Consider the following 23,532-nt stretch of genomic DNA (forward strand, 5'->3'; position numbering starts at 1 on the left):
GCTCAGGGCTACCCTCCACACGTTTAGTTCTGCTGGGATACAGAGCCTGGGTCTACACGGGAAAGCCTCTGGCCGTGGCTCAGCAGACGGGGGAAAATCGGGGTAGGCGGGGGGGCCCCGGGAGGGAAGGGGAAGTACAACACAGAGGGGAAGTCGAGTCAGCAGGAAACGAGGGAGCTGACTTTTACAACAAGCCTGTTAGGGAGGCCGCCGTGCAGCCCCGTGCCAGCGTCCAGAGGGGTGAGGTCCTGGGCCAGTGCTGTCTGCCTCAGTTTCTCCAGCCCCAAACAGATGGTAAATTACTTACTTGCTAGGGTTGTGGGCGAGGATCACAAGAACAAGCAGGGACGCTGCTCACAGGAGTTTCTGGTGTGTGTGTGTTTTGGGGGGGGGGGGTGTTCGCTGTCTCCACGTGAGACCCTGTGCTGTGCACGCCACCCCCACCGAACAGAGCAGAGGCCGTGGTGATCGATCGCACAGGGAAGGGAGCTGGGGAGACACAGGCCGGGTTCCCGGGCCGCCTGCGGGCAGCCAGGCAGGAAATCATCCTAAGTTTGGGAAGGGCACAGGACGGGGACCGTGACAATAACGGCTGTTGCTAGTAAGTGCCGAGTGCTTGGAGGTATGTCCGCGCGTTCCTGGTGTTAGCCCTGCCCGTTCAGTTGTTATCCCCATTTTACAGAAGGTCACGGTGAGGCACGGCTGATGAGGTCACTTGCTCGGGGTCGTGCAGCGGGCAGGTAGCCGAGAAGACGGGAGGTGTTAATAGAGGAGCCCGACCTTCGGGATTCTGAGCCACGAGAGCTTGGCTGGGGCTGGAGGATGGAGGGTGGAGGGTGAAAGACCTCTCGCTCAGAGGTGAGCCCATCGACTGCAGATGAGCAGATAAATGAAGCTCTAACCTGACAGCAAAATATTCAGCTGTCATTTTCAGCGGTGTTACGGATTCATGTTTGTGACCTAGAAGAATCTTTAGGACGTATTTATTTATTTATTTATTTATTTATTTTTTAATGTTTTTATTTATTTTTGAGACAGAGAGAGACAGAGCAGGAGCAGGGGAGGGGCAGAGAGAGAGGGAGACACAGAATCCGAAGCAGGCTCCAGGCTCCGAGCTGTCAGCACAGAGCCCGACGCGGGGCTTGAACCCACAAACTGCGAGATCGTGACCCTGAGCCGAAGTCGGACGTTTAACTGACTAAGCCACCCAGGCGCCCCAGGACGTGTTTATTTTAAAAGCCCAGTTGCACTGAGTGCTTTCAAAATTATTTTATTTTATTTATTTAGTTTTATTTATTTTATTCTTTAATTTTATCTTATTTTGTTTATTAGTTTTTAAATGTTATTTACATCCAAGTTAGTTAAACTGTTGTGTAATGGCTTCAGGAGTAGAAATCAGTGATTCATCACTTACATACAGCACCCGGTGCCCATCCCAACAGGTGCCCCCCCTTAATGCCCATCCCCCATTTAGCTCCTCCCCCCGCCAACTCCCCTCCAGCAGCCCTCAGTTTGTTCTCTGTATTTAAGAGTCTCTTACGGTGCACCTCCCTCTTTTTGTCTAATGTTTCCTTCCTTTCCCCTATTTTTATTTTTTTAGGTTTATTTTCATTTATTTCGAGAGAGAGAGAATGAGCAGGGGAGAGGCAGAGAGAGAGGGAAACTAAGCCCAAACAGGCTCCACGCCATCAGCACAGAGCTGGGCTCGGACCCCGTGAATCGTGAGATCATGACGTGAGCTGAAATCATGGGTCAGACGCTTAACCAACTGAGCCACCCAGCACCCCTGCTTTCGCATTTTAAACATTCTCCCCCCACCCCGGGGGGCCTGGGTGGCTGAGTCAGTGAAGCGTCCGACTTCGGCTCAGGTCGTGATCTCACAGTTTGTGGGTTCGAGCCCCGCCTAGGGCCCTGTGTTGACAGCTGGGAGCCTGGAGCCTGCTTCGGATTCTGTGTCTCCCTTGCTCTCTGCCCCTCCCCCGCTTGCACTCTGTCTCTCTCTCTCTCTCTCTCTCTCTCTCTCTCTCTCTCAAAAATAAACATTAAAAAAGAGGAAAAAGAAATGGAAGGACAGAGTGAGGTTTCCTCGGGAGGGGAGAGGTGGAGGAGAGGCCCCCACGTGATCGGGTGAGGGCGCTGAGCCTGGGGACACGTGCCGCCCCAGAGCCGCCTGACTTTGCCTTGGGTCCCCCGAGAAGCGGTCACACTGAAGGGTTCGTGGCCCCTCAGAGCACCCATCATCCTTCATCTGCCTCGGAGACGGGCCGTGAGTTCTGTCGGCTTTACTGAGGTGCGGTTCCCGTACGGCTGTTCGTCTGTTCCAGGTGTATGAGTCTGGTTTTTAGTACGTTCGCAGGGGTGAGTGGCCGTCACCGCTGGCTGATTTCACAAGGGCCAGGGGACCCTGAGCTGGGTTCCCTTTGCGGTTTCTTAGCGGGCAGCGTGGGGTGGCCCTCAGCCTCCTCCCACCGCTGGAGCCTGCTGTTCAAACCCGGTGTCCTGGGATGCAGCCCTGTGCGCCAGGAGTTCGAGGCCCACAGCGGCTTCTGAGCCGGGCAGCAGAGCTGAGCGGTGGGCAGTGTGGCACACAGAGCCCGGTCGGGGGCCGTTGGGCCCCGGCCGGACCCAAGCCGAGCCCTGGGCCGTCGTGAGGGCCGGCTGCACATGTGGGCTTTCTGGTGCTGGCTCCCCTCTCCCCTGTTGGCCTGTGGGGTGTCATTCCCCGAACTGACCTCAAAGATACGGTGAATCCACCCCCCCTCCCCCTTCTGGGCTCGAGCCGGCGAGCACAGTGGCAGAGATGAGCTGCAGGGCAAAACCCCGGCTTTCTGCCGTGGAACGTTCCGTGGGCAGAGAGACCCCGAGATCACATCGGCGTGTCCTTGGGGACAGGACCTGGCTTGGGGTGAGGCTTTACTTGTCCCTTTCTGGTCTATACTCTGGAGATGTTGGTTGGGCCTTCCTGGCAGCCCCATGAGGGGCTGGGGGCACCTTCACAGAGCCGGTGAGGCACGAGACCGCAGCACCGGGCTTTGCCCTCACCCCTGTCGCTGTAATTGAAGGTGCTGGTTAGAAAGCATTCAACTGCCGATTCTTCACGAAGGGCGGGATGAGAAAGCGGACCGACATGTTAGAGAAAAAAGACAAAGCAGAAGGTATTGGGAGAAAGGCCAGCCAGAAGTGGTTCCGAATCCCAACCCCTGTGCCCGTCTGAGTCTCCATTTCCTCTTCCGTACGAGCAGGATTGAGCTTCTGGAGGGCGTGCCCTCGTAGACGCTGAGTAAGGCTCTGTGAAAGAGTGCGGTGCAGGGGGAGGGGGGCCTCGACGGCCGTCGGTCCCCCCACTGCACCCAGGATTCTGAGACCCAGCACGATGCTCCGTCCCGGAGCTCTTTAGGGAGAGGCCGCGGCTGGCGCGGGAAATAAACCCGCGTCGTTCCTGGCCAGCTCTGGCCGCTGAAGGCCAGCCGGGCTGTCCTGGGGCCAGCTCGCGGCAGCTGCCTTCCTCCCCCCGTCCGGATGGGGAGTTCGGGGCTCGAGGGTGGACTCACGGTGAGGCCACGTGTCAGGAGGACCGTGTGCTTGTTGATCACACGAGATCGTAGCGCCAAGGAGAGATTGCGCCTTCGACCGGCTCCGCCTCTGTGGCTGGTCGCGCCGGTGGCTGAGAGTTCACCGTGCCGCGTTGGCTGACCCTCCCCAGGCCACCGTGTCCTCCCCCAGGTCCCATGAGGTGCACGAGAGCGGAAAGCAAGGACAGGAGTGAGAATAAAGCCAGGAGTGTGTTGCACGCAGAGGTGTGGGGCAGTGATACCGTTTGGGCCGTGTGTCTTGCGTGTTTACACGTACCCAGCGGGATCTGGGCTCACGTCACCACCAGGCGCTGCGACGCCGAGGAGGATTACCTGACCCTTTGCCCAGGTCACAAGGCCCCTGGGCGTCCCGGCCGCAGCCCCAGCCCGGAGTCCAGGGTGCTTTGGAGAGCTGGCGCTCCGTTTGTCAGGGGCCGGGAGAGAGGGGACTTGGCATCACTTGTGGGCTTCGGGTCCGTGGAGAGGGTCCTGTTCCGTTCGGAGGAGAGTGCGCGTTTCAGGAGGATTGTGGCGGCCCCTGTGGCCGGTTGGCTTTGGGGGCACGTAAGGCGCCCTGCTTTTTGGGTACAGGGTTATTAGTTGGACGTGTGTACCCAGGTGCTCTCCTGGGGGCTTCTGTCTACAGCTCTCCTAGCACTTAGCCTTCAATTTTTAAGTCTCTGGGAAGGAAAGGACCAGCCTGGCATCTCAGGAGGGGGGAGGGTTATGCTAGAGCAGAGCCAGGATGCAGGCCGCCCAGTTGCGTACATCTTGTCCCCTCATCCAAGGTGGCTCCAGGACGGAGAAGGAAGGAACAAATCTGTAGCGGCCTTGGCTTTTTGTGCACCAGTTCTGGAAGGCAGGGATTGAAAACCCAGGGCTCATCGCCCCCAATTGTACCTCTCTTAGATGAAGATACCAGCTGTCGAGGCCTTCCCAGCACAGAAGGGCCTCCCGTGTCCCTTCCTGGTCACGAGGCCTCGGTGAGGCCGGTGAGGCTGCTGTCCTCTCCTGTCTGGACGGGGACTGGTTGGATGACTCACCCAAGGTCACGCAGCTGAGGGCTCAGGCCAGGAATGCAAGGAGCCTGGTCCTGGCACGCGTCTCTAGAAATGGGACCGGATGTCACAGCTTTGGACTTCCCGTGGCTTGGTTCATCTGGCTGAGGGGCTTGCTGTCCTTGGAAGGGCTTGACTGTAGGATTCTGTCTTAACCCGAGCAGTTGAGAGGCTCGGAAGGGCATTTCGGCCTCGCCACTCGGGGGCTTTAAAAATCAGTCTCCCGTCTTATCAGGCAGCCCTGTATCTAGGCATTTTCTGAGGGAAGGAATTCAGCACACGTGCCAGCGTTCAGTCAGGATATTCATTTCCGTCTCGTTTGTCTTAGGGAAGCGTTAGAAACACCTACATACACGGCAGCAGGGGAGCAGTTAAATAAATCACAGCTTCTGATGCTCTGCGGGACCAAATGGTGTACAATTTTTTTTTCTTTTAACGCGGCGTGTTCAGATGGGGGTGGGAAATGAGACGTTCTCTTACAAGCGTGCGGTTCCTAATTTTTCTATGACGCGTGTGAATGACACGTGTCGTTTTCGAAGCTAAGGTTCGCGAAGGTGCGGGTCGAACCGCGGAGCGCAGCAGTACGGGCCTGGGCTTGAGCTGGCGGGTCCTACGCCCGTGGTGGGCCCAGAGAGGAAGTGCCGTCGAGCAGGGCAGGTCAACGCAGAGCAGGGGAGCTGTTGCCGAGGTGGTGTCAGGAGGACCGGGGCTCGGGAGAAATGTCTTCGACGGTGGTGGCCATACCGGGACGTTCTGGAAGGCCGTCGGGGGCCCCCTAAGCTGTGACATTTGGACGCCCTGTTTATTCCACCCCCCACCCCCACCCCGAACTTGTCCCTTGCTGGAGGTGGGTACAGAAGACCATGCTGAAGGGGCTGGGGGGCTGGAGGGGTATTCACTGCAGCAGAAGTAGAATTCTCTGTACCCGCAGGACCAGGAAGAGGGACCCCAACAGAAAGGGGGTGGAGGGGGCAGACTGTGGTTGAGAACTTCGGTGGGAGGTTCCGGCCCCAGACAAAGGCTTTTGTCCCCAAGATTCCCACGATTCAGCCAAGTTCCCGCTAGTAACCTTCTCCTCTCAAGAAACCAAACCCCGGGGCGCCTGGGCAGCTCAATCGGTTAAGCGTCCACCTTCAGCTCAGGTCATGATCTCACGGTTCTTGAGTTCGAGCCCCGTGTCGGGCTCTGTGCTGATGGCTTGGAACCTGGAGCCTGCTTCGGATTCTGTGTCTCCCTCTCTCTGCCCCTCCCCTGCTTGTGCTCTCTCTTTCTCTCTCTTCCTCAAACATAAACGATTAAAAAAAAAAAAAAAAAGAGAAGAAACCAAGCCCCCGAATCAGTTGCTTTGACTTCTTAAGGCCAAAGTCATGTTCTCCAAACTAAATTTCTTGACTGTCAGATTGGCGGAGGGCACCCCCCCGCCCTAGAAACGAGGTCAGGCATGTCTGGTTTCTTATTTTGTGTGGGTGGGTGGCCACAGGGGGCCGGGGCCAGGAGCCCTTCCCCTCCTCGTCTGGTTAGCTCTGCTCAGCAGCGGCGTCCTGCAGGTCCCTGACTTGAGTGGGGACAGAGGCTCTCCGAGCGGGGGGGGGCGGGGGAAAGGGGCGGCAGCATCTTGGGGATCCCCGACTTTGACTCGGGACAGCTCAGAAGAGCGACCCCCTGGCCCTCCTCACCAGCATGTGCTGCCGGGCCCCTCCTTAAACCCCAAAAGGGCACCCGCGCCCCGACCTTCATGATGTGCCTGTGTGTGTGCCGTCTGTCTGCTCGTCATGCCAGCCGCTTGAAGCAAATCTTCGTGATTGGTAGCCTCCCAACAGGTGTCCTCATAGGCGCTCGCCCTCTGGCTGGCTGGTCACCGTCCCTGACTTCAGCCCTGCTCTGATGTCACAGGCCGGCAGCTCTGTCGTTCCCGCGGCAACGGCCTGCCTTTGGTCAACGGCTGGGGCAGACGCTGGGCTGCTGGTGGAGGTGGGGAGCTGTGAGTCCAGCCTCCCTCGGCCAGTGCGCCCTGGAGAACCCAGTGCAGGCCGTTGAAAGCTCCAGTGGTGCCCGCCCCTTATCCGTCGTGGGGTGGACTCCATGTGTGCCCAACTGTTTGGGGGAGGGAGGTCTTACAAGGGCCTTGGGAAGTGGGCCAGTCAAGGTCGCCAGGCCACATGTCCAGAAGGCTAATTTGCATTTTTTTTTTTTTAATATTCATTTTTTGAGAGAGAGAGAGGCAGAGTGTGAGCAGGGGAGGGGCAGAGAGAGAGGGAGGCACAGAATCCGAAGCAGGCTCCAGGCTCCGAGCTGTCGGCACAGAGCCCGACGCGGGGCTCGAACCCACGAGCCGTGAGATCATGACCTGAGCCGAAGTCGGACGTTGAACCCCCTGAGCCCCCCAGGTTCCCCTAGAAGCCCTGCACTAACGGGGCTCTCCATATGCAGCTGGATGGGTGGTGGTGGCTGGGGACAGGGCTGGCGCTGGAGGTCCCTGTCTGAGGGAATGGGGAGAAGTCATCGTGCGGCAAGGACAGCCGTCGGTCGTGGGGGACCCCTGACCAGCACTGGGTACCTGGGGGTGCGAGGTTTCGGGGAAACCCGATGATTGACATAGTCAAGGGACGTTTAGAAAGTAAGCCCCCGGTTGGGTCAGCCGTAGCGGCCCCCTTGGCTAGCCCGGTGTCCCCCATGGGTTTGGGAGAGTCTGTGCCTCGTGTCCGTCTCTGAAGCTGGTCAGGGGGGTGTACAGATTTATAAGCCCCACCCTAGGATGTGGGTGCAAAACTCTGCTGTGGGACTTGGCCAGGATTATTCTTCTACCATGACTCCCCCCTGCTCCCAGTGGTTCCGATTCAGCTGGTCCAGAAGCCCAGCTGACTTTAAGAACCACCACTCGGAAACTTGGCTGAGAGTCAGGAAGTGGGCAAACCCCAAGGCTCTGGGCAGCCCAGTGGTTGTCTTGTTAGAGGCTAGAGCTCAGAGAAATGGAGTTTAAAATGTCTCTGATGTTTGTTTCATCCGGGCTGGGCTTGGATGCCTCCAGGGATGGGTGTCTCACTACCTACAAGTCACCCCCAGGATTTCAAGACAGCCATTTAGCAAGTGCTCCTTTCCACCTGGCAAGTTTCCACCTCCCTGTAATGTGTTGTTGGTCTCGCTCAGTCATCTGGAGACACACACAGTAAGTACCACCCTCTTCCCCAAGTAGCTTGGCAAGCATTTGGGTGTTTCATGGTGCTGAATGCCAGCACCTGTGCACATGGGTGCTGCTGTTACCACTGTCTCACAGAGGAACAAACCGAGGCACCCAGAGTTAAGAAACCTGTGCTGGGTCACACAGTTCATACTCGTCACCACCACATCGTTCTGTTCTAGACTTTTCCATCTCCTTCAGGCTCCTCTCCAGACCCTCTTGGTTCCTTAGGATTTTTCTTCCTCGGACAGGTTTTCCATTCTCCTCCTGAAGAGAGGCTACAGCCCCTCCCCCCCCCCCCCCCTTGTGGAACTCTCTAGTTTTTTGTGAATCCTTTCTGGGAAGACACATCTCTCTAGTATTCAGATTTTCTCCTTAGTGAACGTGTAGTTCTCATTTATGTATATTTCTCTTTCTTTTAATGTTTCTTTTTTTTTTTTTTTTTAATTTTAACCTTTATTTTTTGAGAGACAGAGACAGAGCACAAGCAGGGGAAGGGGCAGAGAGAGAAGGAGACACAGAATCCCAAGCAGGCTCCAGGCTTTGAGCTGTCAGCACACAGCCCGATGCAGGGCTCAAACTCATGAGCCATGAGATCATGCCTGAGCCGAAGTCGAACACTTAACTGATGGAGCCACCCAGGCGCCCCTGTTTATTTATTTATTTTTTTTTTGAGAGAGAGAGAGAGACAGAGCATGAGCAGGGGAGGGGCAGAGACACAGAATCCGAAGCAGGCTCCAGGCTCCGAGCCGTCAGCCCAGAGCCCGACGCGGGGCTCGAACCCACGAACCGTGAGATCGTGACCTGAGCCGAAGTCGGACGCTCAACCGACCGAGCCATCCAGGCTCCCAGTTTTTTTTTTTTTTTTTTTAATGTTTATTCTTTGAGAGAGAGAGAGAGTGTGTGAGTGAGGGAGGGGCAGAGAGAGAGAGGGAGACACAGAATCCGAAGCAGGCTCCAGGCTCCGAGCCGTCAGCCCAGAGCCCGACGCGGGGCTCGAACCCACAAACCGCGAGATCGTGACCTGCGCCAAAGCCGATGCCCAACCGACTGAGCCACCCAGGGGAAACCACGTGTACATATTTCTTAATTAGGTTAATTCCGAAGCATTTCATTAGTTACACTTTATGAAGCTTTGCCCCCGATGCTAAGCACACATGCTGGCTGTCGACACCTCTTGCCCCTTAAGGTTATTTCGACACACGTCTGTCGCCTCCGTGCACGTGGGTTGCATCGTCTGCTTTTACGTCTCTGCGGTGCTCGGACGTTCACCGAGCCTTCCCGGGAGCCGGGCTGCCTCACTCCATCCCGTGGGGTGGCAGCAGGGTGGGCTCCCCGGGTGTGGGCGCACCTCTTCCACGTGCCCCCCAGCTCCTCTGCGCGTCCCCTCCACGCCCGGCTGGGGTCCGACCGGGGCAGCGCCGGGCCGGACCGTCGCCCTGGTTGTCCGAGGCCTCTCTGTCGCCACAGGTAAAGATCACGCGCGTCCCTGCCGAGCCGCTCCCGCTTTGTGCTTGTGCAGCCGGGGCTGGGGGGGTGGGGGGGAGCCCACGTGTGGGTTGTAAATGTCTTCCCCATCCATCGAGTGTTGTCAGGTTTGGTCGGGTGTTCAAGCCTCTTAAAAATCTTCTGAGCTGGAGGTGTGCCTTCGATCCCCGCGGGGAATTGCAGGCTGGCTCTCCGTGCAGCTGGACTTGGGACGGCTAGACTCACACACTCGTGAACTTGACTCACAGAAGAGCCTGTGCGTGCCCCGTACTGCAGACTCTGTTTATTCTTTGGACACAGTTTAACAAACTCCCTTGTGTGGGTGGCAGGCCACAGGAGTTGGGAGCTGTTGGAGAAAGGAAGATAGGGCACTGGCTGTCACTCTCTGTCTGTCTCACAACCAGGGAGGAGGACATAGGCAGCTATAAAGAGTCAACGTGGAGGGGCGCCTGGGTGGCTCAGTCGGTTAGGCGTCCGACTTCGGCTCAGGTCGTGATCTCATGGTTCGTGGGTTTGAGCCCCACGTCGGGCCCTGTGCTGACATCTCAGAGCCTTGAGCCTGCTTCGGATTCTGTGTCTCCCTCTCCCTTGGCCGTCCCTCGCTCATCCTCTGTCTCTCTCTCTGTCTCTCAAAAATAATATTAAAGAGAAAAGTCAACCTATAAAACCCAGATTGTATTCGGGGAGGTCACTTAGTATAGAGGAACCTTACCCTACACGTGTCTTTTTCTTTCTTTTCGTTATTTTTTTAGTTTTCTGCATTTTAATTTCTTTCTTATTTATTTTTTTATGTTTATTTAATTTTGAGAGAGAGAGAGAGAGACAGAGCACGAGCAGGGGAAGGGCAGAGCCAGAGGGAGACGCAGAATCCGAAGCAGGCTCCAAGCTCTGAGCTGTGTCAGCACAGAGCCCGACGTGGGGCTCAAACTCATGAACTGTGAGATCATGACCTGAGCTGACGTCGGACGCTTGACTGACTGAGCCACCCGGGCTCCCCTAGTCCTATGCACTTTAAAAGCCTTTAAGGGAATCTTTATGTTACCGTCCAAAACAGAATCTGGAGTGTTCCAAAAGAGGTCAAGTTTGATCTATTCTGTGTATTCTCAGAGGACAGAAATGATGAACTTTGCATCTGAGAGGGTAAGCCTTAATTATATGGAGATGTTCTCCCTCTCTGGCCGCACCAGCTAACGGGAGCCTTTCTGTGTCTATTTTTGTGTGTTTCAAAGAAAAGGTGCTAAACCCTGTGACCCAGGCACTGAGCCTGCAGGCCTTTGGAGAGGGCAGGAGTGTTTCTCTAGTTGCTACAGAGCCCAGGGGGCCACGGGACCTGGCTTGGGAAACGTGGGTAGGGCTGAGGAGGTATCTGTTGGTGGAACAAGAAATTGTGTATCCGGGGCGCTGGACCCGGATGGTGGCGGTGGGGGGGGGGGCATTTGGGAACGGCAGGGAGACAGATCACACGCTGCCATCAGGGTCTCCGGCCCGCAGGCCGGGGACTGTGGACCCTGGTGGGTATTGTCTGGGAGCTGGTGATTGCCTGGTGAGCCGGCCGTGCTCTGGGCCCCTCCCTGCAGAGGCTGGGACGGGATCTGTGGGCAGCAGGGCCCCGGAATCTGCATTTTCACCGGCAGTGCAGGTGACGGGATGCAGGCAGGCTGTGGGCTGCACCTGGAGACCTGCTGGTGTGGGTGAGAAGATGTCACAGCCCGACCACCAGCTGGGCTAGAATGGTGGCCGAGGACAGAGGAGGAGTGGCCGGGGTCAGGGCGGGGGTGGGGGCACAGAGAGCCTGATTAGGGGTCTTTCCGGAGGGGCTCAGGTGGGGAGGAGGCTGGGGAGGAGGCAGATCAAGGCCCTGATACTGGGTAGAGCCACCTACTAGGGCCGCCCTTCTCAAAGTATGGTCCCCGGACCAGAGTATCCCTTCCCCTGGGGGCTCCTCAGAAATCGGAGCCCCCAGCCTCACCCCAGACCTTCCGGATCAAAATCTGACTCTCCACGAGATTCAGGAAGCACTGTGCTGGATCTTGCCTTTCGATGTTCAAGTAAAATACTCGAATGGGAAAGGGGAGGGTGGTTCATTCGATGACCTCAGAGAAAAGCACACGGAAAACACTGTGGACTCCCTCCCCCCCCCCCAACCGCCCGCTTAGCACAGAAGCTGTGCACCTCAGAATCCCGAGAGGACAAATGTCAGGTGGTAAGTTCTTAATTTTGCTTGCAGTTTATTTATTTATTTATTTATTTATTTATTTATTTATTTATTTTGACAGAGAGAGAACAAGCAGGGGAGGGGCAGAGAGAGAGAGAGGGAGAGAGAGAATCCCAAGCAGGCTCCGCGCTGCCCGCACAGAGCCCGACACGGGGCTCAAACCCGCAAATCAGGAGATCAGGGCCTGAGCCTAAAGCAAGAGTCTGACGCTTAACCACCTGAGCCCCCCAGGCGCCCCCGGGTGATCTGACCACCCTCAGCTGCAGGGTAGGTGTCTCAGATCAGGGGTCTGCCTGCTCAGATTCGAATCCCTGCTGGACTGCTTCTGAGCTGTGTGGCCTCAGACAAGTTACTTAACGTCTCTGAGTCTCGGTTTCCCCATCCAAAAGTGGGGTAGGAATAGAGCTCCTCACGGTGAGACCACGTGAGGGGGATGGTCGGCTTCTACTGTGTCCCCGCTTGGTAGCCCTGTGGTGTTGTGCACCCTGTACACGGGAGGGAGCCACGGACCCGAGACCCTCCGTCCTGCCTGCCCTCGGAGCCCCTGGTCTGGGCACCTCCCGGCCTCTGATTGTGGCACTGTTGTCCTTCCTGCTCACGGGCGCGGGGTGCCCCGGAGTCTGCTGTGGGCCTGGCGCTTCCCCGCCGCCCGCAAACGGGGTCCCCCCAGCAGCCTGGCAGGGGCCCGTCTCTATCAGAAGGCTGTCTGAGCGACTGCCTGGGGGTGGCCGCCGCGCTGGGGCCGCAGAGGGTGAGAGAGAGAATGGGCCCAGTGTCCGCTTGGCACGAGAGGCCAGTCGGTGACCACCTTCCTTCCGTCTGCTGCTCTGAGCCGGGCTTGTGTAGGGACCGGGGCTGTGGTTGCCCCGAGGGGCGGCAGGCAGCCGGCATGGGGCAGGCAGCCGTCCAGCTCTGGGGGAGCAGGCTTAGGAGACCGGAGGGAGAACCCCAGGACGCTGAGAACACTCTGGTCTTAAGTGAGCGAGCGGGGTCGGGCTTGGAGCGTCAGCACGCAGGAGCCGGGGACGTGGACGGACAGCGAGGGGGGCGTCTGCTGGTTGTCAGTTCTGGACTTTGTCCCCAAGACGTCTTTGTCCCCAGATTTTTCCGTTTCATCCATTTGTGTGTGTCCAGGAAAACCAGCTCAGCGGCTTTGGGGTATCCGCCTCCGGGGGCCTGGCTTGGGGTGATGGAGTGGTGGGGGGCACTCCAGAGTGGGACAGTTGTGTCCAGGCTACTGTCCGGGGCCAGTGAGCAGAGGGGGAGCCAGTGGACCGCCGGATCTCGGGGTACACTCTCCCCCCTCCCCGCGGGTATCTTCCAAGGCAGACGAGGGGACAGCCACAGCTCTCCAGACCTCTCTTCCCCTGTTTGGACACCACCGTGGCCATTCCCGGGTTGGGAAGAGTTCAGTCTTGGGCATCTGAGACTCAGACCCAAGCTCCCCACTTCCCCCGGGAAGGTCGTGTCTTGGGTCACGTGCTTTCCTTTCTCTTGGCCACACGACTGCCGGGTCACCTGACAGATCTGGGTTTGCCTTTTAAAAATCGGCCAAATTGGGGCGCCTGGGTGGCTCAGTCGGTTGAGCGGCCGACTTCGGCTCAGGTCATGATCTCACGGTCTGTGAGTTCGAGCCCCGCGTCGGGCTCTGTGCTGACCGCTCAGAGCCTGGAGCCTGTTTCCGATTCTGTGTCTCCCTCTCTCTCTGCCCCTCCCCCGTTCATGCTCTGTCTCTCTCTGTCTCAAAAAGAAATAAACGTTAAAAAAAAAAAATTAAAAAAAAAAAAATAATAAATAAATAAAAATCGGCCAAACTCCTTCCCGAAGCAGCAGCACCATTTTGCGTTCCCGCCGGCGGTGTGTGAGGCTTCTGCTTCCTCCCCGTCCCCACCAACACTTGTTATGGTCCGTCTTTTTAATTATGGCCGTAATTCGCGCCCGGCGGGTGTGGATGGGACCTTGCTGTGGCTTCAGTGTGCGTTCCCCGGAGGACCGTCCATGCTGAGCGTCTCGTGCCTTATTAGCGGTGTGCCTCTCCCCCAGGGAAGGGTCTGGTTTGATGTTGTGTGTGTGTGTGTGTGTGTGTGTGCGCCCGTTGAAAAATGGGATTGTTTGTCTTCCTGCATTTTGAGTGGTTTACATAATCTGGATTCAAGCCTTTTTTGTTGGATATGTGACTCACAGGTACTTCCTGCCAGCCTATCCCTTGTGTCCTCACTTACTAACGATGTCTCGTGGCAGGGAAATGTCTCGAGTGTCGATGGCATTTTATCAGTTTCTTTCATTGGTTGTGTTTTTGGGGTTGTATCTGAGACATCTTCACCTAACCCAAGGTCGTGAAGATGTACCCACGTTTCTTTCTGAATAGCCGTGGTTTTAGACCTTACGTTAAGGTCTGTGATCCATTCTGAGTTAATTTTTTTTCCAAAGCTGACACAGTGGTCAGGGTGTTGTTTTTTTTTTTTTTTTTACATTTATTTATTTTTGAAGGAGAGAGAGACAGAGCGTGAGTGGGGGAGGGACAGAGAGAGAGGGAGACACAGCATCCGAAGCCGGCTCCAGGCTCCGAGCTGTCGGCACAGAGCCCGACGTGGGGCTCGACTTCGTGAACCGGGAGATCATGACCTGAGCCCAAGTCGGACGCTCTACCGACTGAGCCACCCAGGTGCCCCCTGAGTTAATTTTTATATACAGTGTATGACTTTGTCTGTGCCGAGATAGGGGGTCTGTGTTTGTGGTGTTTGCACGTGGCTGTCCCAGCATGATTCATCGGGGGAGAAAACACCCAAACTGCTTTTGCCTCCGTTGAATTGCCGTGGCCCCTTTACCAAACCTCCATCAGTGCGTCTGATGCCCCAGCTTTGTCTTCTCTCCCCCTCCTCTTGCTCATAGCGGTGGTGGGCACAGTGGCTGAGCGTAACTCTGACCCCTACTGGAAGTATATCACCGCGTGATCAGATCTGCCCAGAGCCGGCGGCCCTCGGTTGGTCAAAGGCACTGTGGTCCCGTGCACAGCATAGGCCTGGCTCTGCCACTTGCCGGCTGTGTGATCTGGGCTAAGTTTCTTAATCGGTCCCTGCCTCAGTTTCCCCACCTGTGAACCAGGGGGTGCTGATAGCTGCTTACCTTGCGGGGTTATTAGAAGAAAGATGAGCCAAGACGTATAAGGTGCTGGGAGGGGGCCCCGCACAGCGACGGTCGGCTGTTCCACGGACGCGTGCCGTGTCCCGACTCCCACCGTGCCTCTGGGCTGGCCTTGCTCAGCCCACAGAAATGAGAGCAGGGAGGGGTGGTGGAGGGGCGCTCGGCACAGCCTGCAGCTGTCCAGGGAGGGGCTCCTTTAGCCCGCCAGCCTGGCTCATCTTGTTATCAGCTGCAAGGGGCCACAGATGTGACTCCACACCTTTTTGGTGTAAACGCCCCCCCTTTTCTGGGAAGGCGGGCAGAGCCCGGGTCCCTTCCCGAGGCCGGAGCGTCCCCCTCTGATAATCCCACGAGTGAAGAGCTGCGAATCCTGAGAAGAGAAGCTTAACCCCCTCTCTGATTGGTTTGCCCTGGATTCTGGTGCCAAACGTGCGTGTACACTTGCCTGCACACGCGCACCCTTGCACACGTGCACACACATCCTGCCTAACAGGCTCCTCGTCCTCCTCCTCCCTTTCCCCCTGCCATTTACAAGCACCTCCCCCTGCAGAGACCAGACCCTTGCCCCCTTCCGCCCCTGCCTGGGTCCCGATGCGTCTCCCGGGGTGGGGGTCTCTACCTCGGCACTGCTGACGTGTGGGGCTGAACCAGCGTTCGTCGTGGGGACCGTCCCGGGGCAGCGTGGGATGGGGAGCAGCGTCCCAGGCCTCCACATACCAGACGCTGGCGTGTCGTGACAGCAAAGCGTGTGTCCAGACATTGCCGCGTGTCCCCTGCAGAGCAGACCCACGCCCCACCAGAAACAGTCGCCCTGCGGGATCTTGTTAAAGGTGTGCAAGACAAGTTGGGAACAGAGCCTGGGCCCTGGCGGGCGGGTGTGGGCCAAAGTGATCCGGAGGGACATGTCGTAGGGCTCGTCCCGCATTCCGAGCTCCGTGTGCCTTGTCTCCAGGGGCTCCGCTCTGCTCAGAGCGTTCCGGGCCACCGCGTGCGTCTCCTGTCCTTGCGTGTCCTCGGCCCCTGGCGCCTTGGCCCCCACCACCCTCCCTCCGAAGCCGTGTCCCGCGGAGGCCACCGACATGAGAAGAAACACAGGCAGAACCGCTCAGCCGTGTCCCAGACCCAACCACGAAGCCCCACTTTTGAGGCGGAAGCACAGATTGCTCCAAGCCCGCGAGAGAGGAGACCTTGCTCTGCAGAGAGGACAAGACCGCCAGCAGCCCCAGCGCCTGGCCGAGGGGCCGAAGTCAGGGTCCCCGAGCCCACGAGCGCGAGGCCCGGAGAGGCCGTGTTTAGCGCATCCGTTCGGTGTCGCGGGAGGACAGGCCAGGGAGCACCCACCTGACTTGGAGGGGCCTGCCCAGCGAGGAGCGGCCCGGCTGCAGGGGGCCGGGGAGAAGCACAGAGCAGAGAGGAGTCACCCAGAGGAGCCGGTGAGACCGCAGCCCCAGCGCACCAAGAGGAAGGCGGTGGGCATGGAGAAGCGGGGGGCTACCAAAGCCACGGGCCCGACCCGTCGCCCCCGCTGCGCCCCAGAGAAGAATAAGGGGAAGCGAGTGCCTTCGACAAAGACCGGCGGTGGCCGCCGTCCCGCTGACCCGCAGGTGAGCAGAGGGGTGAACACGGAAAAGCTGTTGGCTGCCGTGGAGGGACCGGAAGGTCTGGAGAAAAGGGAGAGAGAAGGAGCCTGGGACGGGAGGAGGCAGCCGGGAAAGGAGGCGCGTTCTCCCGTCCAAGGCCTGGAAAACAACTGTCTGGATCAGGGTCCCCAGGGAAAAGCGAAAGACCTAGAACAGCTGCGGCCGCTTGGCTCTCCCCTCAGAAGGGGAGCCACGTCACCGGTGTCCCTGCGCTGGCACGGTGACAGGAGCAGGTGGCAGAGGGAGCTGGAGTTTGCCTTCGAAGAGTTGTTTGACACCAACAGAAAGCTGAAGGAACACCTGATCTTGAACCTTGCACCCAGGCCCGGGGCGGATCACAGCCCCGGCGGGGAGCACGGCCTCTCGGGGATGCAAGGCTACGGAGGCGAGACCCAAAGAGACCAGAAGACGGGAGGTGTGGAGACGGAAATGGATCCTGGCAGGGAGTCCATGCGACCCGCGGATGTGGACGCCCGCCAGACGGCGTCCCGAGACAGTTGGAGAAAGTTCCTGAGCGAGCTCGAGAACCAGAAGTATCACAGGTTGGCCAAGCTCACGTTTAGGAATGAGAGTAAGCCGTCGTTTCCCCCGGCAGGAGGGTCTGTCGGTGAAGAGACCCGGCTCCCGTGCTCCAGCTCTGGGCAGGCACCGGCCGGGCTCGACCCGCTGGCCGGGGGCCCCCGTCGCCCTGCCCCACAAGACCTGCCAGACGGAGCTGGCCGCATGGCATTGCGGCCCAGGCGGAGGGCGGAGACGGGGCGGGGGCCGGGTCGGCAGACGGGACCCCAGGGGCTGAGCTGGGGAGCCCACCCCCAGACTGAGCTGGAGGAGCCCAGAGAACAGGGAAGGGCGTGCGTGGCTCTTCTGAAGTCCCCCTCCTCCCGAGACCCGGACGAGGAAGGGCCGTATGAAGGCGACGCCACTTCCCCCTGGCCCTCTGGCTTCGAGGACGATGACGGGCACAGTCAGATGATCCGTGACCTTCAGCAGCAAATTGAAGAACAAAACAAGTTGCACAAGCAGTTTCTCGAAGACGCCAGGAAACGCTTGCAGGAGTTCCAGAGGATGTGATAAGCGCGAGAGTTCCGCCCGCAATAAATACACCGTTGGTACCCAAGCCCGTGCCCTCTGTGTCTGCGTCACCCGCTCAGGAGCCAGTAGGCACCCCGCTTCACAGCGGCCTCCCCGGCGCGACCGCGGCAGCCCCTGTGGGGCACAGTCCGCGGGCCTGGCCACGGGTGGGGGCTGCCCGCTCGCGCCGCTCGCACAGCGGAGACTCAGGTGAATGAAGCATGTTTTGGCCGGACAGACACTGGACTTTCAGGGGAATCCAGGGTCAAGCAGGCACAGTTTCAGAAGTTTCGGTGTGGTGGTGCTTAGCCGTTGGCCGAGACCGAAACGGGGAGATTTCACTGAAACCTCTGAAGTCTTTTTCAGACCCACAAAACCAACATCGTTTAACAGGACCTCGCTTAGTATACGTTCTTGTAACTTTAATATCGGGAAGTGAGAGTGAGGCGGAGGAGAGGCAGGAAGAGAGGCAGAAGACAGAGGCCGAGGGAGGAAAGGGGAGTGGTCCCCAGCAACCGGGCCAGCCTGGCGACTCCGCCTGGGGCTGGCAGTGGCAGGGCACCTGGCCGGCTGGTCAGTGTCCCACCCCTCGCTGTACCGCTGACCCAGGAGCCCTGGAGACCTTGCCCTGGGCGGCGGGGGGCGGGGGGGTTCATCTGTCAGTTGCAGATATTGAGGGGCTGGGACGGGGGTGGATAAACTTTTTCTGCAGAGAACAGGACAGTACATTTTTCGGGCTTTGCCAGCCAGCCAGTCGGTGGCAATGACCCACAAACACGGCCATAGGCAACTCACACTGGGATGGGCGTGGCCGGGTTCCGGTGAGACTTTATTTACAAAAATGGGGGGTGTGGGTGTGGATTGGGACCTCAAACCATAGTTAGGCGACCCTGGACCGGCGTGTGAGGGACGTGCTTGCGTCCCCCCTCCCTCCCCAGGACCTCGGGTGCACGGAGTGGGATCATCCGTCTTCGGTCGTGATGCATTTGTATCACTGGCCCATGAATGGCCTTTTCCCTTTTAACGTGCATTTCCTAAGGGATGACGTCATGAACGGTTGTGAGCCCAAGGCTGGAATATCTGCTCAAAACCGGCTTCTGCCTGCGTGCTGCTTCCGTTTCGGGGCTGCTGTGCCTTCTTAGCTACATGCCTGTGAACTTGGGGTTTGTCCCCCGTCCCTCATCCTGTGGGGTGCGCCCAGGGAGACGTGGGGTGACCCAGTCACATGAGAAAGCTGAACTGGGCTTCCCTGGAGAGCATCGGGCTCACAGAACCCCCAAATACGCCACCTGGATGGGGCAGTAACAGCACCCCACCGAGTTTTTTGGGTTGTTTTCAAATCTTCAGTATCTCGGGTGAGGAGGCTTCTGTTGCCTCGAGTTTTCGTCTCATTGAAAGCATCTCCTCGGACTCTGTTGTCGGTCTGGCTTTTCCGCTTTAGGTGGAGAAAAGGTGTGATCGTTTTGTCCCCTGGTTCTGGAATGTCATGGGTCAGGACTGCAAAGCCAACTCGACGATCTGATCTAAGCCCAGCACGGTTAAGAACGAAGCCCCGGGCCGGGAGGGGTGTTGGCCTTGAGTTGCCCAGGGTTGCACATTTCAAGATGAGGTACCTGGAGCTCCTGCCTGTTCCTGAAGCTTCTCTGTGGTCGGAGAGGGTGCTGTGAGATCCCCAGGTTTAAAGCCATGGCCACAACAGGACGCAAGCATTGAGTAACGAGGTCTTCTGACAGCTGGAAGCCCCGGTCTAATGAATGGACGAGCCTGCCTTTGAGAGGGTGATTTTTGTTTCTACTTTCAAAGGTAGTATTTGTGGCCCGTGTGTTTTAGGTGAGGAACTGCCCCTTCTCAGCTACACTTGAGCTAAAAGTAGATGTAGGAGATAGGCAGTGAGACACGGTGGAGGGTGGGTCGTCGCTGCCCGGACGGTCACGCCTACACTGTCCCCAGAGAGCGGGATGAGACACCCTGCCCTCTCCCACCTGTCCTGCAGGAGCTGGGGGCCAGTAGTGCAGAAAATAAGACTGCCCTCCAGCCCACCTCCGACTCCCTATGAAGATGTCAGGTGCCCAAAGAGCAGGCTGGGGGTCTGGCAGACCCTGTCTTTGCTCCCTGTTGATCTGACCCACCTGGACTGCGGTGCCAGAGGCCCTGGGACAGAGCCACCTGGAAGAGTGTGGGGCTCCTGGCAGGTTCCCGCGGAGCATGCCAAGAAGCAGTGAGGACTCCTGACTCCCGGATGACTCTGTGCCCCTTCGTTCTCCTGAAGCGTTTCTTGGGTCCTCCCTCTCCGAACACTGTATTTTCTAGAACTTCCCGTGGGTTTGATGCTCCCGCCCGCATATTTTGAGGCAGCCTCCCTGTTTCCATCTCCTCCCGCATTTACTAGAACCTTTACCATCTGGTCGCTTCCTGGCAGTCCCGTCTGAGTCCTCGCCCCCAGACTACAGGGACTCGGGAAGGCCCCCGTGGCCGGTCTGGCGTTGCCCAGGGGGGTTGGAGAAGGAGAGCCGCACGTGTGCGCGGCTGAGGTCCGCTGCCCGCGGGACAGGTGCAGACCTGCAGTGCCGGGACAAGAGACGGGAACGGCGGTTCACCCCGTGATGGCATGACCCCCCTCCTGCTCTTGCCACACCGGCAGGCATCGATGGCTTTGGCTGTGACCCTGCCTTCTGTGTGTGCTGCTCTGAGGGTCCTCATACTGTCCCTGCCCCCGCCCAGCCAGGGGCACGGTCGCGGGTGTATGATAATATCCAGAACCCCAGGAATGTAGAATAAGGGGGAAAAGTAAGATTTTTTAAAACTTGGGGCCCCGGGGGACCCTCTCTGCCCTGTAGTAGTTCTTCAGACGAGCGGGAAGCGTAATGTGGTAGGGAGTTGATGTGTTAGCGTGGCCTGCCTCCGCGGTTCCTGTGACGGTCCAGGCCACGTCCCAGGCATGCGGGAGATGGCTGTGAGGACCGGACAGACCCGCTGGGTCCTCTCCCACGTTGGAAGCTGGGAGCGCAGGCCCTGGGATCCCTGTCTCTGCCTGAGAAATGCCGTGGGCTGGGGTCAGCACGCAGACCGCATGCCTCAGCCCTACGCATGCCTCAGCCCTACGCGAGGCGGGGGGGGGGGGGGGGGGGGGGGGCGGGTGCTGCCGTGCCGATGGGCCTGAGCCCTGGGCCCAGCCCTCTGCCTTCACCCCTGAAAGTGGGGCAGCCCGGAGCAGAGCCTGGCCCGGGGTCCCGGCCTGTCAGGGGCAGCGTGAGGACGCCCCAGCCCCCAGCCCCTCCGTGCCCCTTCCTCAGCCTGCGGATGGGGAGGGATTGCAGGGGGGTGGCCAGATGCTCCCTCCGCGCCTCCCTGGGCTCCCTCTGCCTCCTGCCCCGCCCCGTCCAGCGGCTGCCCCCCGCTGCGGGCTCCAGGCCTGGGGTTTGCGGGGCTGAGCTTGGCTGCTCCTCGGGGTCTTGGCGGAGAAAGTGCAAAGCAGCAGTCCCTTCCACAAAGCCGCACTGTTCTCAGCAAATCCTCCCAGGATCGGGATGCATTTTTTTCAAGTGATTCAGCAGCACGTGAATGGGAACGGCCTGAGCCCAAGGCTTCGGGAACCGTGACCAAGGCCTCTGGCATGAGATCCCCCTGGGCTCACGAGGAGAAGGAAGGGTGGCGGGGCGCAACTCAGGGGCCTGCCAGGGTCCTGGGGGGGGCGGGGGGAGGGCGGCCGAGCAGCGAGGGCCGAGGCTCTTCTCTGCGCAGCTGATGAGCTCTTAGAGACGGCTCCCTCCTGCTCCCGAGGGGGCCGTGGAGGTGGGAGTGCTGGTCTCCATGGAGACAGGGCATCCAGTGGACAGCAGCTCAAGCGAATGTGCTAGAATCTCGAATGGCCCAGGGCTGGGCCCACACTGCTGGTTCCTGTGCTCTCTCGTGCACCCCGTCACCCTCCCCGACACGTCGGCCTCCATAGACGCATCTGCTCCTAAGGGGTCGTGAGCACAGGCATCTCCAGCACCGGCCTGAGTCCCGCCGGCCAAGCCTTGCCCTCACCCTGGATAGGCACAGCCCTGCCCCAGAGCTGGGGATGTCAGCCACCACCCACCCCCCGCCCCAGGGTGAGGAGGCTTGCTTGGTGGGACCCGAAGGTGCCATCTGGTCTCCCAGCGCTGCCGCTCAGTGGAGGAAGCCCCTGGTTGCCTCCCGGCACCACGGGGAGGTCTTTAATTGTGAAATGATGCCCTCTTCCCCCTTCTCAGTTCCCTAAAAGACTTGGCCTTGGAGGAAGTCTGCTGCACTGCCGACCGAGAGCGGCCGGGCACTGACAGCAGGGAAGGCAGAGCCAGGTGTTTGGGGAAAGCCCTCACCACCGTGTCCACCGAGGGGCACCTACAAAGCTGGGGGCCGGGCACACAGACGGGAGGGGCAGGTGGGGCCGGACGCTCCTGTGCGCTTCTGGGTGCTGAGCCAGCACTCAATGTCCTTGTGGCATCTCCCAGGCTGTCTGACCACACCCTGCTTCCTCGTGGTGCAGTTCTGGGGGGAGGGGCATGGCCTCAAGCCCCAGGGGGGGGGTCTGAGCAGGCCCGCAGCCCACGCGAGCACGGTCCCCTTTCTGGGTCACTGTCTGCCCTGTCCCCCACCGTGCAGCTGGTGAGGTCCGCCCACCCTGCTCGCCATGCAGATGCAGGCCCGCTGGAGGGGTTCACACCCGTCTTTACTGTGCCCCCCCCCCCCCCCCAGCCACCGGAAGTGCTTTAGTCACATGCAAGCAGTTAGGGAATCCCACGGCAATTGGGGGCCCCGAAAACCTAGTAATTTTGTTACAGCTTTTGTAGGGCAACGCCACAGCTGTTACCACTGGGCTTAGATGCTGGATGGGGGGGGGGGCACCCCCTCACTTTCCCAACTCTGGCCTTGAAGGTGGGATGGAGGGGCCCCCTCCAGGGCGTGTCCCGGGGCCAGGCTACCCTCAGCCAGGCTTTAGACACGCTCATTACCTTCAAGGAGCTCCAGCCAGGTCGACCAGCCATCCGGTGTCACCCGTCCACCCCAGAGGGGTAAGAAAGTCTTGTCCTAAGCGGCAGCCGCAGGACGCAGTGGCAGGTGTCGGCGGGGACTTGGGTAGCTCTGCGGTTGGAGGGTGTGAGTGTCTAGACGGCAGGGCCCCTGCAGCTGTCCCCAGGCTCCCAGCGGAGTGAAGCCCACCTGGAGTCAGTGGCAGCTGGGTTTCCTCTGAAGAGGTTGGCATGTAATTGTACGTGGAGACAAGGAAAGGGACCGGGTGACCCACGGAGGGCGTTTGCAGCTGCAGTGACCTCATTTCTGTGTGAGAAGTGGCCTTCCCCACACTCGCCCCTGCGGCCGCAGGCCATTGTCGCGGCCGTCAGACCCCGGCGCCTGCAGCGGGTTTGGCTCGACTGCGTTCCGGCTGCTGCACAGGGCGGCCCCGCCCGCTCCTGGGGACACAGGACAGGGGGGTCCAGGGCACACGTCTGCCAAATCTAGTCGAGATGCTATCTTTCCCTCCCCCTGGGCGCGTGGCCCCGGGAACATGCCCCTGACTGGAGGGACCACGGGCCTGGGAGCAGGGTGGAAGGGCAAAGCAGCTGTGTCCCTGCGGGCAGTGCTCTCCCTGGGCGACCCTCCCGGGTTCACGCTGGAGGCCACAGAGGGTAGGCTGGGCCGAGAGGGGACGTGGCCTGTGCTGACGCTGAGCCAGCCCTGCCGATCTGAGTCAGTGCACTGGTGAGGCTCAGATGATCTGGGGCTGGATTTTGACCTTGTATTTACAGGAGTATTTTTTCCGAACCCCAAGATTCCCACGTCTCTTCTGGGCAAATGCGTGGTTTTTCCATACGCCAGAAGCTCGGCCTCGCCCGGAACCAGGGCCTGGGGGCTTAGCGTGTGTTGAGTTTGTTGAGACGAGGCCTCGAGGGTCTAGAAGTCACGTTTTAACATCCACAGCTTGACCCGTGCTTTGGAATCGGAAGCTGGTGCCCAGGCAGAGCGGCCCCATTGGGAAGTGTCCTACTAGGATACATTCATAAACGTAGCAGGTGAAATGCCTCCAGAGTGGCCAGGCCCATGGCAAGATAGTAAAGACGACCCAGTGAGAATAAAATACACAGGCTTGGCAAAGACAGCTCTCCTTCTGGGTCTGGCTCCCCCCCCCCACGGATTATGGGTA

General features: G+C 59.1%; 2 protein-coding genes and 1 long non-coding RNA gene across 4 annotated transcripts in view; 2 read left to right on the forward strand and 1 right to left on the reverse strand.

The window, feature by feature from the left end:
• The window catches only part of TIMP2 (TIMP metallopeptidase inhibitor 2), a 48,172-nt gene that overhangs the window by 6,977 nt on the left and 17,663 nt on the right, over positions 1–23,532 (forward strand). The window contains exon 1 of one of the 2 annotated variants that reach the window (XM_058705146.1): positions 7,689–7,796. The exons of the other annotated variant lie outside the window; for it this stretch is intronic. Coding sequence (XP_058561129.1) covers position 7,796 — 1 coding nt within the window. The 5' untranslated portion in view covers positions 7,689–7,795. Of the gene's footprint in view, positions 1–7,688; positions 7,797–23,532 lie in introns of those variants that run through there. 2 annotated transcript variants of the gene reach the window in all.
• On the reverse strand, positions 3,764–6,717 carry LOC131498176 (uncharacterized). Its single transcript, XR_009255319.1, has 2 exons — positions 6,362–6,717; positions 3,764–5,410 (listed from the first exon to the last, which is right to left on the reverse strand). It is a non-coding gene; the product is annotated as an uncharacterized LOC131498176 (long non-coding RNA).
• CEP295NL (CEP295 N-terminal like) lies at positions 13,317–17,498 on the forward strand. The gene has a single exon (XM_058705144.1). The coding sequence runs from the start codon at positions 15,735–15,737 to the stop codon at positions 17,364–17,366; it is 1,632 nt and encodes a 543-aa protein (XP_058561127.1). The 5' UTR covers positions 13,317–15,734; the 3' UTR covers positions 17,367–17,498.

The sequence above is a fragment of the Neofelis nebulosa genome, chromosome 16 (genome assembly GCF_028018385.1).
Source record: "Neofelis nebulosa isolate mNeoNeb1 chromosome 16, mNeoNeb1.pri, whole genome shotgun sequence".
Classification (NCBI taxonomy): domain Eukaryota; kingdom Metazoa; phylum Chordata; class Mammalia; order Carnivora; family Felidae; genus Neofelis; species Neofelis nebulosa.

Bases quoted from the DNA above. Each gene is read 5' to 3' on its own strand.
- CEP295NL (XM_058705144.1), top strand. From the start codon at position 15,735: ATGAGAAGAAACACAGGCAGAACCGCTCAGCCGTGTCCCAGACCCAAC.